Genomic DNA, 17,965 nt, shown 5'->3' on the forward strand with positions numbered 1-17,965 from the left:
CACTGTTATGGAAAAAGGCAAGTCGCACCTCGAGCAGCCGAGCTCCTCCCCCGGAACTACATTCTAGCCGCCATTGCTTAAACATGTGCCTGTGAGCATCTGTGCTTTATCTTGATTTATTTTGCGCATCTGTTAGCAAGATGAGTTCTAAGGTATAGGAAAAGCCTAAAAGAGTTCGTAAGGGTGTCACACTTAGCGTAAAACTAGACATAATTAAGTGTTTTGATCATGGTGAATGAAGTAAGTTTGGCTTGTGGAAATTGACGAAGATGATGTTGAAGAGGTTTTGGCATCCCATGACCAAGAACTGATAGATGAAGAGCTGATGCAGTTGGAAGAGGGAAGGATAACAATTGAAACCAAACGCTGTAGCGAAGTCATCCAGGAACTGAACATGAAGCAATTGCGTGAGATTTTCGCTGCGATTGACAATGCTACAATGATTGCAGAAAAGTACGACTTTACTTTTGAAAGGTTACATGGGTTTAGGGCATACTTGCAGGATGGTTTGAGTGCTTACAAAGAACTATGATAGAAAAATGCGTGAGGCTAAGCAGTCATGCATACTGTCGTTTTTCAAGCCTTCCTCATCAGCCACAGCAGACGACAAACCTCGACCTTCGACATTGAGGCAGGCAGACATAGAAGATGATGAACCTGCCTGCCCTGATGGAAACGGATGACGATGAGTTGACACCCCAGTCTCCTCTACCTCCCACCACCCCAACCTCCGACGACTCAGCCTAACACACCATTATCAGTGTGCTCACTGTCTTCCCGATTCCATTAAGTGAAACTACACTGTACGTACATTATTTCCACTTTATATAGGCTGTGTATTTTTATGTGTTATTTGGTATGATTTGACAGCTTCATAGCTTAAAGGTTACTGGAAAGAGTGCTTCTGCGAGAGTGCTTGTGCCAAGTGTTTCTGCCGAGAGTGGTTGTGTGAGATTTTCACTACGGTGGACAGTGTTGCAATGATTGCAGAAAAGTACTTCTACATTATATAGGCTGTGTATTTATCATATTATTCCTGATTTTACTATATGTTAACTGTTATTTTAGGTTTTGTGTGTTATTTGGCATGATTTGGTAGGTTATTTTTTGGGTCTGCGAACACTCACAAATTTTTCCCATATAAATAAATGGTAATTGCTTCTTCACTTTACGACATTCTGGCTTCTGAACCATTTCATAGGAATGCTCTACCTCGGATGGCGGGGGAAACCTGCAGTATGAACATTTAATTATTCCCTTTCAGGTAACCCATGTGCCTGGTTTCTTTCCTTCCACACACACTTTCCTGCTCATCTACTTTTCTTTGTCCTTTGTTCATCCATCTCATCCTCAAGTACCTGGTTCTGTCTGCCTTTCATCCCCTTCCCATTAACACCAAAAGAGCCACCAGCCTCTTCCCAAATACCCCTACCCCTTCTGCTGCCCAACACTCCTAGGTACTAGTGATCCTGATGCAGTGTCTCAAGGCTGAGCATCAGCGTATACTTTATTTTGCCTCCTCAGCTGCTGCCTGCTCCCAGTGTTCTGTTTTTGTTCTGCTTTATCTAACCTTGCTTAAAGCAAACAGGTGATAATGCTTTCTTGACAGAGTGCCAGTGAACCACTGTTAAGCAAAGTAGCTCTTAAATCATATGTTTTGAAATTTCTCCAGGGCTTCACTCACATTTATTACTGATCTCCAGACCTAAAAATCTCTGAAATTACTAGATTCCTACATTTCAGGCTTCCTTAATCACCCCAAGTTCAATTGCTTCATCACTGGCATTTGGCCATCAGCGACTGGTTCCTAATTCTGAAATTTTCTCCCCGTGTCTTTTTGTTTTCCTTATTTCCTTTTTGATACTCTTTCTCTCTGTACCTTTTGGACCAAGCTGTTCGATTATACTGCTTTATAGCACGTTGGGACATCTTATAATGTTAAATGTGCCACACTTAAGTATGTGCACATTTCTTTTGGTGTTTGCAAAATTAGTTAAGCCTTTTCCCAGTTGCTCAAGTGCTTTCCTTATCCCCTCTATCTATATTTATTCTGGTTGAGTCCTTCAATGAGCCTGATCTCTAGATTTATCATGGCAGGATATTTGAAGCCTCGACATAGAATGAACTTTGTGGGTAAAAAATAAGCATTTATTTTAACATTAGCCAACTCCTCTCTTAAGGTTCTGGTGCAAACAGCTCTATATTAGTCAACTTTTGCATCACATCAAGCAGGCTGAGGGTAGTAACCAGATATGGAAACTGCCTGTGCTACTTGTGCCATTAAAATTTATCAGTGTCTTGTCCATGGATATGGCCTGTGTTTAGCAGCTTTAAATTAGTAGATTTAATTTCAGGATCAGAATAGTTTCATGTGGCAACCATTAAGTAAGAGAATAATAGTAGCTGTAATTTTATGCATAGTATATATCAATAAGTAGATCCTATTGCTTGAGCAAGTTCCTTGGTTATTCTCTTAATTTAAGAAAGTGCAAGAAATAGTTCATTTCTTGATATATCTATACCAAATAGAAAAATGTCACCTTTTGCCTATTTTGTAAATCATAATCTGCTTTTATATATTAAAAAAAACATTGTTTTTCCAGGATGGATTTAATGGTAAACTTCTAACTGCATTTTACTTACAGGCAATGCTAGCAATATATTTACTGAAGAAGCCAGAAAAGAAATGATCCCAGCTCCTCGTTCAGCTGGTAATATACAGATACAATTCACACCTCGAGTTTTTCCTACTGCACTGCGAGAGTCTCTCATTGCTGAGGAAGAGGAGGTAAGGATCTTGTAAAACTACAGTGGATTCCGAAACTCTTAAAGAACAAAAACTAATTGAGAAAATAGCCAGGATTCTCTTCATTTATTTGGGACACTATGTCACTGAATTAGGACAGGAGGCTGTTACTGAGTAGTTTCTAACTAACATCAGCCACGTGTACTTTGGGCCATTAGACACTACACCGTACTTAGAGCCAACAGGTTTTAAATAGCATCATTTGCCTGTGTTTGTCTTCAAAAAGCAGTGATTTGTGTCACTGATAATTGGCGAGAAGTAACCAGTAAGACAATTTGGACTGTTTTGCTTACAGCGGTTTCAAGCATTCAAGCTTGGAGATGGCAGAAACAGTCAGGAGTAAAAATGAAACAATTTCACTACTTTCAACAGGTTAGAAACTATGGAGAATTTGAAGGTATCATCAATAATTTGGGATGTTACAATGAAAATGAATATTTGGAGGATGCAATTGTCGAAAGCATTGTATGAAGGCAGTCCATAATCTGCACTAGGTGTCTGTCAATCAAAAGAACATGACAGCAAACACTGGATGAATTCCTCCCTCAATAATTATTAGGAACTAACACATTGTTATAGTGCTGTGGTAGTTTTGGTAATGTTCTAATTTATTCATTATTTCATTTAAATACATGATTTGTTAGTTAAACAGTAGTTTATTGATTTTATACCTTATAAAACATCATGAAACTTCAGCTAATTGGGGCAGCTGTTTAATTGGGCCAAAATGTACTCGTCTCATTGTGTCCCAATTATCCAAAATCCACTGTATTTAAAACACATTTGCTGACCTTTGTGGGCAAGTGCCAGGATACCTGAAAGTGGCAGTACAGGTAGAGTGCTGAAGAAGAATATGCGACATATGCTTTCATTAACTGTCTAATAGGAATGTAAGGACTGTAATGGTACATGTTGTTAAGCCACAGCTTTAGTACTGGTTAGCACACTATGGGAAGGGCTGGATTGTACTCTGCAGAGTGTACAAGAGATTCACCAGGATATTGCTTGTGATGGAGTGTTTCCTTTATGAGAGACTAGATGAATTGGATTTGTTTTGCTGGAGCAAAGGAATGAGGGGAGGCCTAATAGATATATAGAAATCATGAAGGGCCTACATAGAACAAATATTAGGAAAGCTTCCCCATAACAAAGGTGACTAGAACTAGTGTTTCTGGGCAAGAAATTAAAGGACATTCTGAGATGAAATGTTTTAACATAGAGGGTGATTGGAATCTGGAATGCAATGCCTGAGGGGATAGTGGATGCAGAGACTTTCATAACATTTAATAGATACTTGGATGACCACTTGAATCACCAAAGCCCAGAAGGCTACAGACAAAGTGCTAGTAATTAGGGTTAGTGGAGATGGGGTCATAATACTCAACTTGGCCAGGGTAGGCCAAGGGGCCTGTTTTTTTGGGTTTTTTTGCTGTGCTAATAGCTCAATTTAATAATCTTTACTAGAAACAATGGATGGTTGGGATTTGTTGCTCATGAACTGTTTTTCCCTTCTCTACTTAAGTGGCTAAGGAAACAAGCAGAAGCTAGACGAGCCAATAATGCATATGTTCCCGAACTTAAAGATTTAAAAGAAGAAGAAAAAAATCCAGACTGGCTGAAGGATAAAGGGAAGTAAGTAATGAAAACATTTTAAATCACTCATGAAATACATAGCTATGTTTATCAAATTGAATAAAATAACCATGGGTGTTCCAGATATAATCCCAGCCTCTGCTGATTAAGTAATCTGCTCGTTCCCTGGGTGACAGAAAAGAAATTCCAAAAGGAGTTGTTACGGTGTGGAAAATTAACTGCGTTTCTTCTGTTAATCACTATGCTGCAAATCTTGTCTAATCTGTACACATGGAGATGTTGTGAAGACATGGATGGATTTAGCAATGATGGTACTGCATGGACAATATGACAACCCTGGAGAAACTCAGAAAGTCAAGAAGCATTTATGTAGAAGTAAAAAACAGCCACCATTTTGGGCCAAATATCAACTATGTATTCCACTCCTTTGATGTTGTCTGACTTGCTAGTTTCTCCAGCATTTTCTGTGTGTTGCTCAAGATTGCCAGCATCTGCAGAATCTCTTGTGTTTATAATGGGACAATCTTGTCAAGGCAGACACTTGTATAAAGACACTTCATAAAGTAGGTGAGTGGAACAGAAGTGTGTAATCCTCCAGCACAGGAATGGTAATTTGGCTCAGCTACAAAGATTCTTAGCCTTATTTTCCACTGCATTCTATTCCCCATTCACTTCAATAATACTCAGCCTAAGAGATCTATGCTCCTTGCTATGCACTAATCAGTGGCTCCTCTTCTTATTTGGAACTCCAAGGGAAGTCAATTGGAACTCACAACAGCTTCATATATAGAGCATTATACCATGCAATAACTGCTGTATCAGATTGTCATCAAGGTGATCTGTGTTTACCAGGAAATTTAAAATTGTATAGTTTGATAGGCTGGGGCTGCTTAGAATCAGTGGATGTTCTTTACTTGGATTTTCAGGCCTTTAACAAGGTGCCATACATGAGGCTGCTTACCAAGGTAAAAACCCATGGTATTATAGGAAAGATACCAGCATGGATAGAAGATTAACTGACTGTCAGGAAGCAAAGAGTGAGAATAAAGGGGACCTTTTGCTGTTGGTTGCCAGTAACTAGTGATGTGCCACTGGGGTTGGTTTGGGACTGCCTCTTTTTATGTTATATGTCAATGATTTGGATGATTGAATTGATGGCTTTGTGGTCAAGTTTGCGGATGATACAAAGCCAGCAAAGCCAGAGGTGATGGCAGATAGTGTTGGGAGGAAGCAGGGAATCTGCTGAAGAACTTAGACAGACTGGGAGAATGGGCAAAGAAGTTGCAGATAAAAGCATGGACTATTTTCTAAAAGTGACGAAAATTCAAAAATCAGAGATACAAAGGGACTTCGGAGTCATTGTGCAGGATTCCTTAAAGGTTAACATGCAAGTTGAGTCATTGCTAAGGAAGGCAAATGCAATATTAGCACATTTTGAAAAGACTAGAATATAAAAGGAAGGATGTAATGTTGAGGCTTTATAAGGCAGTGGTCAGACTGCACTTGGAATATTGTAGGCAGTTTTGGGCTCTTCATCTAAGAAAATATGTGCTAGCATTGGAGAGAGTCCGGGGTGGAAGGAAAGGGTGGAGGTATCTCATTGAAACTATAGAATATTGAAAGGCTTACACAGAGTGGATGTGGAGAGGATGTTTCCTATAGTGGGATAGCCTAGGACCAGAAGGCACAGCCTTAGAATAGAGGGACATCTATTTAGAACAGAGATGAGGAAACATTTCTTTAGCCAGAGGGTGGTGAATCTGAGAAAATCATTGCCACAGATGGCTGTGCAGGTCAAGTCATCGGGCATATTTAAGGCAGAGATTGATAGGTTCTTGATGAATCAGGGCATCAAAGGTTACAGGAAGAAAACAGGAGAATGGAGTAGAGAGGAATAATAAATTAGCCATGTTGGAATGGCGGAGCAGACCCGATGGGCCAAAAAAGCCCAATTCTGCTGCTAGGTCTTATGGTCATGATTCAGTTCTACCTTTTTTTTTTACAGCTTTGTGTGATCTGCAAAAAAATCTTCTTTTGAATATGTCATGGTCCACATGGCTAGAGCCTAATTTCCACTCAGAATTTGTGCACTGTAGTTGCCTTGTCCATCTTTCTTCATCTTACTCAGCTCTAGTCCTCTAAAGTGACTTGCACAAATTAAAGTGACTGTGATGGGTATTGGCTTCTAATCACAGAGTGTTTAAGATCTGATGGGTCTATGTTCCAGTGTACAGGTGTTTCAGATTTGGCAGAGAGGGGTGTGAGAGAAATGGGGCAGTTGCATTGCTGATTAGGGAGAATATTATGGCTACACTAAAAGACGGCATTCTGGAGGGCTCATCCAGCAAGGCAATGTGGACAGAACAATTGGTAAATTGGTTTATTATTGTTACATGTATGATGAAAATACTTGTCTGCAGACCATTCATTTTACTACAACAATGCATTGAGGCACTGCAAGGTAAAACAATAACAGAATGCAGAATAAAGTGTTGCCAGATCTCAGGCACGTTTATTATCACCAGCATGTGACGTGAAATTTGTTAACTTAGTAGCAGCAGTTCAATGTAATACATAATCTAGCAGAGAGAGAAAAAATAAATAAAATAAAAAATAAACAAGTAAATCAATTACAGTATACATATATTGAATAGATTTTTAAAATGTGCAAAAACAGAAATACTGTATATTTAAAAAAAAAGCAAGGTACTGTCCAAGGATTCAATGTCCATTTTGGAATCAGATAGCAGAGGGGAAGAAGCTGTTCCTGAATCGCTGAGTGTGTGCCTTCAGGCTTCTGTACCTCCTCCCTGATGGTAACAGTGAGAAAAGGGCATGCCCTGGGTGCTGGAGGTCCTTAATAATGGATGCTGCCTTTCTGAGACACCACTCCCTGAAGATGTCCTGGGTACTTTGTAGATGGAGATGGAACTGACTAGATTTACAACCTTCTGCAGCTTCTTTCGGTCCTGTGCAGTAGCCCCCCGCCCCCCCCCCCATTCCAGACAGTGATGCAGCCTGTCAGAATGCTCCCCATGGCACAACTATAGAAGTTTTTGAGTGTATTTGTCGACATGTCAAATCTCTTCAAACTCCTAATATCCACTGCCTTACCGCCTTTATAACTACATCGATATTTTGGGACCAGGTAAGGTCCTCCTAGATCTTGACAGCCGGGAACTTGAAACTGCTCACTCTCTCCATTTCTAAAGTAGATTTAAAAGAACATTATTAGAAATTCTTAGACATAGAATTTAGATTTTAAAGAATGGATGATTAGTATACAAGTAATGAGTGGAATAGGAGAGAGCAGCTTGCAAAGAGTTGTGAATGGAGGAAGTGAGTAAGGTCCTAAATGTGTACCTTTGATTATACACCATGGAAAAGAATATAAATGATTGTGAGATTAGGGAGGGATGTGTTGATATTAAGAGGGAGGAGGGATTGGATGTCTTGAAATATTAAGGTGGAAAAGTCATCAGGACATAATGGGATCTATCCTAGATATGTAGACAGACAAGATAGGATTGCTTTGGCCTTGGCAGAGATCTTTCTATCTATTTTAGCCACAAGCAAGATGCCAGAAGCCTGGATCTAATGTCGTACCTTTGTTTAAGAAGGGCATTTGGGATAAACCAGGGAATTTCAGGCTGGAGAGCCTTAAATCAGTGGTAAGGAAATTATTGTAGAGATTCTTAGAGTTAGAACTTGCTCACATTTGGAAAAGCATGGACTTATTAGGGATAGTCAGCATGGCTTTTTGGGTAGAAGGTCCAGTCTCAAAAATTTGAGCTCTTTAAGAAAGTGCCAACAATAATTGATGATATAAGATAATGAATGTTGTCCACATGAGCTTTCGTAAAACATTGGACAAGGTCTATCATGGCAAATGGGTTCACAAGATTAAGTCACTGGAGATGCATGATGAGTTAATAAATTGGATTTTAAATGGCATGGCCATAGAAGAGAGAGGGGCAAGAATGATTTCTGACTGGAGATCTGTGAATAGTGGTTTTCTGCAAGGGTCAATGCTGGGACCTCTAATTATGACATATATTAATGACTTAGATGAAAATGATTAGTAAGTCTGCACAAAAATTGGTGGAGTTTTGATAACGAGTATCTTTCAAAGGACACAGCAAACACGAGATGATGAATTTTGGGAGATCAAACGCCAGAGGAAAGAATACAGTAAATGGCAGGAACCTTGTACAGAGGGATTTTGAAGTCCAAGTCAATAGCTCCTTTAAAGCAGAAACATAAGTAAATCAGGTGGTTTGAAAAAAAACAAAAGGCTTGCTTGCCTTTATCAGTCATGGCAATGAGTGTAAAAACCAGGAAGTCATGTTGCAGTGTACAAAACTTTTTGATTAGGCTACATTTGGAATATTGTGTGCAATTCTAAAAAGCGTTTAGACACCCATATGAACAGACAGAGAATAGGGGATATGGACATGTGAAGGCAGATTGGATTAGTGCAGATTGGCATTATGGTCGGTGCAGATTTGGTGGAACAATGGTCCTATACCTGTGCGGTAATGTTCTATGTCCTATGACAATTTTCAGTTTCAGTACCAAATCCCTACAAGTATAATGATCTCCCATTATATGTGTACAGTCCAAAGGACATTCTGGAGCACAGGAAATGCAGTTTTTTCTTCATGCCTGATTAACTGTTCTGCAATGAAATAACAATCAGATTATCATATTTGTTAAAAATTGCTTTCCTTTTGCAGCAAACTGTTTGCATCGGGAGATTATCTTGCAGCTATTAACGCTTACAATCTAGGAATAAGGTTGAATAACAATCTTCCAGCTTTGTATCTAAATCGGGCTGCAACCCATCTTAAGCTAAGAAACTTGCACAAAGCCCTTGAAGACTGTTCCAAGGTTAGTTCTTAATCTGCTTGTGCAAAGATTAACCATGGTTGATTTTTTAATTTAAATTTAGAACCTTCTATTAATTGAATTTTTGATTTTGATATATCCTAAACTATTTATTTTTGAATATTTAAGTGCTAAATTTGTTACTGCTGTTAATGCTTTTCAGATCATTCATTTCCCCTCTTACTTACACATTTTAATGAATTAGAAAGATATTCTAATATAGAGGATATCCTGTAGATAACCTCATTCCTTTACTTTTCTTAATGCAACTCACTAAAGTGTGAACAGCAACAGCATACGGACAAAAAAGATCAAATCCTCTTTCAGTTTGCAGACTGAGTACCAATTACATCAGATTTGCTGTTTTAACCTGCAGCCTGAAAGCGTGAAGAGCAGTGACAATTTATTTTGTGGGTCACAACAGAATCATCAGGCTCTTGAACCAAAGGGGATACTTGAATTGCCCCATCATTGACATGTTCCCACAACCAATGGATTCAACTTTCAAGGACTTTTCCTCTCATGTTCTTAATATTCTTTATTTTGTTTCTTTTTTTTGTATTTGCACAGTTTTGTCATCTTCTGTGCTCTGGCTGAACACCCTAGTTGGGTGGTCTTTTATTGATTCAGTTATACAGAAATTATTATTCTACAGATTTGTTGAGTATGCCCACAAGAAAATGAATCTCAGGGTTGTATATGGTGATATAAATCTACTTAGATAATGAACTTTATTTTCAACTTTGAATTTTGAGAAGAGTATCAACTCATCAATGCTCTAGCAAAGTAAATTTTGAAGTATTTTTTAAGGCCATTCTTGCTGATCAATGGGTGTAGAATTGTTTCTCTCCATTCCACAAAGTACTCAAAGCCCTCCCAACTAATGAAGTCTGCCAAGGCTGTCAAGGGCTGTATGTTAACGAGATATATCTTTAAGGTGATACAGTACTCTCTCTGCTCCTATACTGTACAAGGTTCCACACCCAGATTTCTTCGTTATACTACTTTTTGCAAGTAAAACCAGTTACTGTGTGTCAATAGTTTATCCATACAGTAATGTCCTCCAAAGAATTATGCTGATTGGTGCAGGAAATCCTAAATGTAATAAAATCATAAATGCATCAAATTAACAAAGAGAAAAAAAATTCTTCGATTCTGTTCTCCGAACTTAGAACTTTGGAAGCCATGAGAGAATTCTTGAATCTTTAAAAGCTTTCTAAATTATAATAGTTCCTTTGATTTTATTTTTGAAAGACACCTGTTTGTCCTTTTTTAAGGCACTTGAATTATTAACTCCTGCAGTTCCAGACAATGCTGAGAGCAGACTGAAGGCCCATGTCAGAAGGGGGGCAGCATTTTGTGAGTTGGAATTGTATGTGGAGGGTAAGAAGATCCTTTAATATTTAAGTTTAGTGAATTTGTGGTAATAGAGTCATAGAGTCATGCAGAATGGAAACAGCTCCTTTGACCCAACTAGTCTTTGCCAATCAAATTTACCATCTATACTAGTCCCTCTTGCCCATATTTTGTCCATGAACTTCTAACCCTTTCCTACCGTTGCACTAGTCCAAGTGTCTTTTAAATGTTTTTAGTGTACCTACCTCAAACACTTTCTCTGGCAGCTCATTTCATTTATGGACTATCCCCTGTGTGAAAACATTGCTTGTCAGGTTTCTCTTAATTCTTTCCCCTCTCACTCTATAATTATATTCTCTAGTTTTTGATTTCCCAACCCTAGAGAAAGGACTATGTACATTTACCCAATCTGTACCCTTCAGAATTTTATACACTTCTCAAAGGTCACCCCTCATACTCCTATGTTCCAATGAAAAAGTCCTAACTTGGTCAACGCCTCTTGATGCACTCTTTCCAGCTTAATGACATCTTCCCTCTAATAGGGTGATCAAAACTGAACACAATGTTCCAAAAACAGCCTCATCAACATCTTGTACATCTGCAACACATCAGCCCAGCTCTATATTCAGTGCCCTGACAGAAGTAGGCATGCCTAACATCTTCACCACCCTGTCTACCTATGACACCACTTTGAAGGAACACTGTCTCCTGAGGCACTCCACTAGTCATGGGTCTCTAGTCTGAAAAACACCATCACATTCTGCTTCCTACCATCAAGCTCTCCTTGGATCCCTTGTGATCTAACTTTCCAAAACAGCCCATCTTATCCAATGCCTCACTGCTCTATATAGATGACATCAAATGCCCTACTCTCATCAACCTTCTTGATCATTTCTTCAAAAAAAAGTCAATCAAATTCATGAAATATGATCTCTCACACACAAAGCCATACCAAATATCCCTGATCAACCCATGTTTTTTCTCGGAAGCTCCTCTAGTAACTTGCATAGATATTGGGTTCACAAGTGTATAGTGCCCAGGTTTTACATCTTTTACCCTCCTTAAATAAAGGCACAACATAATCCATCGCCCAGTCTTCCAGCAAATCACCCATCACTAACAATGACCATATACAGTATCTCAGCCAGGGCTTCTGCAATTTTTTTTTCTGGTCAGACCCATGATAGTAGAAACATAGAAAACCTACAGCACAATACAGGCCCTTCGGCCCACAAAGCTGTGCCGAACTTGTCTTTACTTTAGAAATTACCTTAGGCCTACCCATAGCCCTCTATTTTTTTTAAGCCCCATGTACCTATCCAGTAGTCTCTTAAAAGACCCTATCGTTCAGCCTCCACTGCTGCTGCCGGCAGCCCATTCCACACATTCACCTCACTCTGTGTTTTTTAAATAAATAAATAAATTACTCCTGACGTCTCCTCTGTACTACGTCCAAGAACTTTAAAACTATGCCCTCTCTTGCTAGCCATTTCAGCCCTGGGAAAAAGCCTCTGACAGTCCACACAATCAATGCCTCTCATCATCTTATACACCTCTATCAGGTCACCTCTCATCCTCCATCGCTCCAAGAAGAAAAGGCCAAGTTCACTTAACCTATTCTCATAAGGCATGCTCCCCAAACCAGGCAACATCCCAGTATATCTCCTCTGCACCCTTTTTATAGTTTCCATATCCTTCCTGTAGTGAGGTGACCAGAATTGAGTACAGTACTCCAAGTGGGGTCTGACCGGGGTCCTATATAGCTGCAACATTACCTCTCAGCTCTTAAACTCAACCCACAATTGATGAAGGCCAATGCACTGTATGCCTTCTTAACCACAGAGTCAACCTGCGCAGCAGCTTTGAGTGTCCTATGGACTCAGACCCCAAGATCCCTCTGATCCTCCACACTGCCAAAAGTTTTACCATTAATGCAATATTTTGCCATCATATTTGACCTACCAAAATGAACCACCTCACACTTATCTGGGTTGAACATATGACACTTCTTAGCCCATTTTTGTATCCTATCAATGTCCCACTGTAACTTCTGACAGCCCTCTACACTATCCATAACACCCCCAACCTTTGCGTCATCAGCAAATTTACTATCCCATCCCTCCACTTCCTTATCTAGGTCACTTATAAAAATCACAGAGAGTAAGGGTCCCAGAACAGATCCCTGAGGCACACCATTGGTCACCAACCTCCATGCAGAATATGACTCGTCTAAAACCACTCTTTGCCTTCTGTGGGTAAGCCAGTTCTGGATCCACAAAGCAATGCCTCCTTGGATCCCATGCCTCCTTACTTTCTCAATATGCCTTGCAATGGGGTACCTTATCAAATGCCTTGCTGAAATCCATATACACTACATCTACGGCTCTACCTTCATCAATGTGATTAGTCACATCCTCAAAAAATTCAGTCAGGCTCGTAAAGCATGACCTGCCTTTGACAAAGCCATGCTTACTATTCTGAATCATATAATGCCTCTCCAAATGTTCATAAATCCTGTCTCTCAGGATCTTCTCCATCAACTTACCAACCACTGAAGTAAGACTCGCTGGTCTATAATTTCCTGGGCTATCTCTACTCCACAACCCTCCAATCCTCCAGAACCTCTCCTGTCCTCATTGATGATGCAAAGATCATTGCCAGAGGCTCAGCAATCTCCTCCCTCGCTTCCCACAGTAGCCTGGGGTATATCTCATCCGGTCCAGGTGACTTATCCAACTTGATGATTTCCAAAAGCTTCAGCACATCCTCTTCTTTAATATCCACATGCTCAAGCTTTTCAGTCCACTGCAAGTCATCCCAACAATCGGCAAGATCCTGTTCCGTAATGAATACTTTTCTTCAGTATTCACTAAGTACCTCTGTTATCTCCTCCGGTTCCATACACACTTTTCCACTGCCGCACTTGATTGGTCCTATTCTCTCACGTCTTATCCTCTTGCTCTTTACATTCTTGTAGAATGCCTTGGGGTTCTCCTTAATCCTGTCAGCCAAGGCCTTCTCATGGCCCCTTCTGGCTGTCCTAATTTAATTCTTAAGCTCCTTCCTGCTAGCCTTATAATCTTCTAGATCTCTATCATTACATAGTTTTTTGAACCTTTAGTAAGCTCCACTTTTCTTCTTGACTAGATTTACAACAGCCTTTGTACACCATGGTTCCTGTACCTACCATTCTTTCCCTGTCTCATTGGAACGTACCCAGACAGAACCACACGCAAATATCCCCTGAACATTTTGCACATTTCTTCCATACATTTCCCTGAGAACATCTGTTTCCAATGTATGCTTCCAAGTTCCAGCCTGATAGCCTCATATTTCCCCTTACTCCAATTAAACTTTTCTCTAACTTATCTGGTCCTATCCCTCTCCAATGTTATGGTAAAGGGGGTAGAATTGTGATCACTATCTCCAAAATGCTCTCCCACTGAGAGATCTGACCAGGTTCATTTCCCAATATCTGATCAAGTACAGCCTCTCCCCTTGAAGGCTTATCTACATGATGTATGCAGTTAGAAATATTGGATGCCATGGTAGAAATTTAGTTGCACGAGTGTTCTTTTTTCCACAATACTTTTTCCTTTTCTTTTTCTGAAAGTAGCATTGTAGCTTGTAACCCATGGAAACATAAGAAACTGCATATCCTGGAGCCTGAAGCAACAAACACTCATCTAAAGGAACTCAGCGGCTGAAGTAGGATCTGCAGAAGGAAAGGAACTGTCAGCATTTTCTGTTAAAACCCTGTATCTTGATACAGAATTTTGACCTGGAAAATTAATAATTCCTTTCCTCCCACAGATGCTGCTTAGCTGCTGAGTTCCTCCAGCAGACTGTTTATAACTTGTAACCCTTGTTTGTTGCAGGGATATGTTATAACCACTCTTTAATGACGCTGGTGAGTGTCAGTGGAAGCACAAGCAATGAATATATAATGTTAATCTGCAGATGTTTGTTGAAATGAATGTGTAATCCTGAATTATTTTCCCTCTTCCTCCCCTTGAATGACTGAAACCAGTTGTAGCTCCCTGCTATCAACATTAGATTTTGCAACCAAGCCCACACTAGTGGTTCAAACTGGACTTTTCTTGGTGGGTCAATATTACATTATATTAATATTTGATTTATGCTTTGGCAGGTCTTCAAGATTATGAAGCAGCTCTTAAGATTGACCCAAACAATGCAGCAGTTAAAGCAGATGCAGAAAAGATACGTAGAGTGATTCAAGGAATTCCTCCTGATTTTTAAAGCTGCATGAACAATGACAAAGATGAGCATATTTATAACAATTACAGCACGGAAACAGGCCATCTCGGCCCTTCTAGTCTGTGCTGAATGCTTACTCTCACCTTGTCCCACTGGCCCGCACTCAGCCCATAAACCATTCACATTTCGATATGTCCATCCATGGCCCCCTCCACTGCCAAAACGAAGCCACACTCAGGCCGGAGGAACAACACCCCATATACCTTGTTAAAACTTGTCGACATTTGTAGTCAGAGGCAGCATCCAGCCTGGATCCTCAGTTCATTCTGGGCTTCTTTTGATTTTCTCAGGGGATTCAGGACTTGTTTTAAGGTGACAATAAACCTTAAATAAGATAGAGGTTCTGCATTAATTATTAGACCTTTTCTTCTTGCTCTTTAAGAGAAGTCAAGTTGAATGCGATTTTGTGTTCATGAAGGTCCATCTGGGTAATGAATGTATGACAAGGTAGGGAGAAGGAGATGTAATTTCTGTCCTTTTTTTTAAACCAGATTGCCTGTTGCCATGTTGTCACCAATAACCAATATTTTAAGAATTAATCATACTTTTTGTTACACATCCAGATTCATAGATTTTAATGTACTACTGCTCTTAAATTTGGTTCTCTTCCATTCACAAAGTGAAGAAGGAATTGTTTGTAATGACATTGTGTGGGATCTTACCATCAGAAATAGGTAGGCACATTGTAGGACCAACAAGACCTGGCTTTATCCATGACTTGTCTGTGAGGAGTTTGCATGTGTGGGTTGTCTCTCAGTTTCTTCTGGATGCCAGAAATGTCCAGGTTGGTAGGTTAATCGACTGTTGTAAATTGTCCGTTGTGTAGGAGAGCGGTAGAATTTGGTGGAAGGGGAAATTGATGGGAATGTGTGAAGAATAAATTAAGTTAGTGTAGGTTGCATATAAATGGGTGCCTAAGGATTGGCATGAACTTGGTGGGTCAAAGGGCCTGTTTCTTGCTTTGACTCTATAAACCTAAGAATCAAAGCTTTAGTGTTTCCTGCTCAATCACCAGTATCACCATACTGCACATTTGACATGTATCCAATCTAAGATGGTTATCACTGCTTATGGAATTTGCAAATTAACAAAAAAATGTTAGTAAGCTTTTAGTGAAACAATAATAATGCTGTGTTGGTATAATTAATAACTCGGAATAATTCAACAACTGTGTTAATATATTTTCACATGTATAACTTCTATAAACATTATTTCAGAGTCCTGGGAAATACAGCAGACTATTTCTGAAAGTCCCGCACAATGTACCTTGGATTTGTTTGTTAGAGCAATGTGTTGTTTATATTGGCGTGTTCTTTTGGAAATTGTTTTAAACATGAAGTTTTAAATGAATAAGGGAATTAACTCATCAGCAACAAGACAGGTGTTATGGAGAATCCTGAAATTTAGAAATGCATTAAACCAGTCTTAAATACAAGCATAGAAAGGGGGAATGAGTCTGACTGTCAGCTGTGTTTACTATATGGAGAGTATGCAATAAGCAAGAAGAGAAAAACATCGAGGTGAGCCAGCACCAATGCAGAAGACAAGCTCTGATGTTAAACAATTGATGGATTAATATGATCCAGTCTAACTTTAAAGGAATATACTTTGCCAGTCTTACATTTTCAAAAATATTTCAAGATCTAGTCTGTGGTATTTTATTTATAAATTTAATTCTATATTGAGCTGAACCTAGCAAATGTCGCTTTTTGGTAATCTTGCATTTATATATCATGATGTAATTATGAACTTGGTTAATATTGTCTTAGTTCAATTAAACATATGACTGCACCTGTGGAACAGAATTGCCTTGAGAATTGATTGGTAACTGTTTTTTTCATTTGGCTTCCTGATTTAAACATTATACTGTAACTTGGAAAAATTCAAGTTCTGATACTACTGTTAAAATAATATTTAGGAACATCTGAGATTTGTTATAACAATAAGTACCCTGAGGTTATAACTTTAATTGGTGGTGAAAAGTAGTGTATGAATCATTTGTGGAATTGTTATTGGTTTATTAATGCCACAAGCAGAGATACAGTGGGAAAAAAAACTTGTCCATTCAACATCCATTCAGATTCATTTCAAAACCATGCATACTTTGAGGTTGTGCAGGTGTGGTGAATTACATATACCTGTCTGCTCACACCGCCTGCTGACTGCTCCTGTGGCTCCTCCCACAGACCCCTGTATAAAGGCGATTGAGGCCTGAGCCCGGCTCTCAGTCTCCAGGATGTAGTATGGTGGTCAACCACTGCTTGTTCCTTCTTCCAGTCAATAAAAGTGGATATCTCACCTTTATGTCTCAGAGTGAGTTATTGATGGTGCATCAACAGGAAAAGCAGTAAGAGAATGCAGAATAAAGTATTAACTTACTGAGAAAGTACAGTGCAGGTAGGCAATAATGTGTAACGGCCATGACGAGGTATGTAGATTGTGAGGTCAAGAGTTCATCTTCAATATAATAAGTCTATTTTCAAGAATCTTATGACAGCAGGATAGAAGCTGTCCTTGAGCTCGATGGTACATTTTTTCAGGCTTTTGCATCTTCTTCCCAATGGACGGGGGGAGAAGAAAGAACATCTGTTGTTTATGTCTCAGGTTATGAGGTGGCAAGGAGTGGAGACAAAGTCAGTGGAGAAGAGGCTGGTTTTCTTGATGGGCTGAGCTATGGCCACAACTCTCTGCTACTTCTTGCAGTCTTATGGTGCATCTATGAAAAATGATGGTCAATAGGGATATGCTACATTTCCTTAGCCTTCTACATAAAGGTGTTGGAATAATTTTTGGGTTTAGCACATTTAGCAGATAACTTCAGCCATCAGTCTTCAGATCTGAATTGTGGATTTGATTTTAATGCTCTGAACCACACGTTCACAGACTAGGCAGACCAAGAAACAGGCCCTAGCTGATGGTCTGCATAAAGTCCAATCAACATTCCATGGCATGGATGCGACAGTCTTTAACACGTATTGGGTGTGATGGTGGGAAGATTGCAAATATGGATTTGTTTGACTTGTCCTGAATTTTCTTTGATCTTTA

The 17,965-nt window shown here is 39.4% G+C and overlaps 1 protein-coding gene across 3 annotated transcripts in view; it reads left to right on the forward strand.

Moving 5' to 3' along the window:
• The window catches only part of dnaaf4 (dynein axonemal assembly factor 4), a 212,235-nt gene extending 195,017 nt beyond the window's left edge, over positions 1-17,218 (forward strand). For 2 of the 3 annotated variants that reach the window (XM_059952497.1, XM_059952495.1), the window contains exons 5-9: positions 2,646-2,788; positions 4,329-4,438; positions 9,136-9,289; positions 10,564-10,669; positions 14,793-17,218. In XM_059952497.1, the coding sequence (XP_059808480.1) occupies positions 2,646-2,788; positions 4,329-4,438; positions 9,136-9,289; positions 10,564-10,669; positions 14,793-14,902 (623 nt within the window). In that variant the 3' untranslated portion in view covers positions 14,903-17,218. The remainder of the gene's footprint in view (positions 1-2,645; positions 2,789-4,328; positions 4,439-9,135; positions 9,290-10,563; positions 10,670-14,792) is intronic. The other variant, XM_059952496.1, reaches the window with a different exon arrangement.
• The last annotated feature ends 747 nt before the right edge of the window (positions 17,219-17,965 follow it).

This window comes from Hypanus sabinus, chromosome 28 (assembly GCF_030144855.1).
Source record: "Hypanus sabinus isolate sHypSab1 chromosome 28, sHypSab1.hap1, whole genome shotgun sequence".
Lineage (NCBI taxonomy): Eukaryota > Metazoa > Chordata > Chondrichthyes > Myliobatiformes > Dasyatidae > Hypanus > Hypanus sabinus.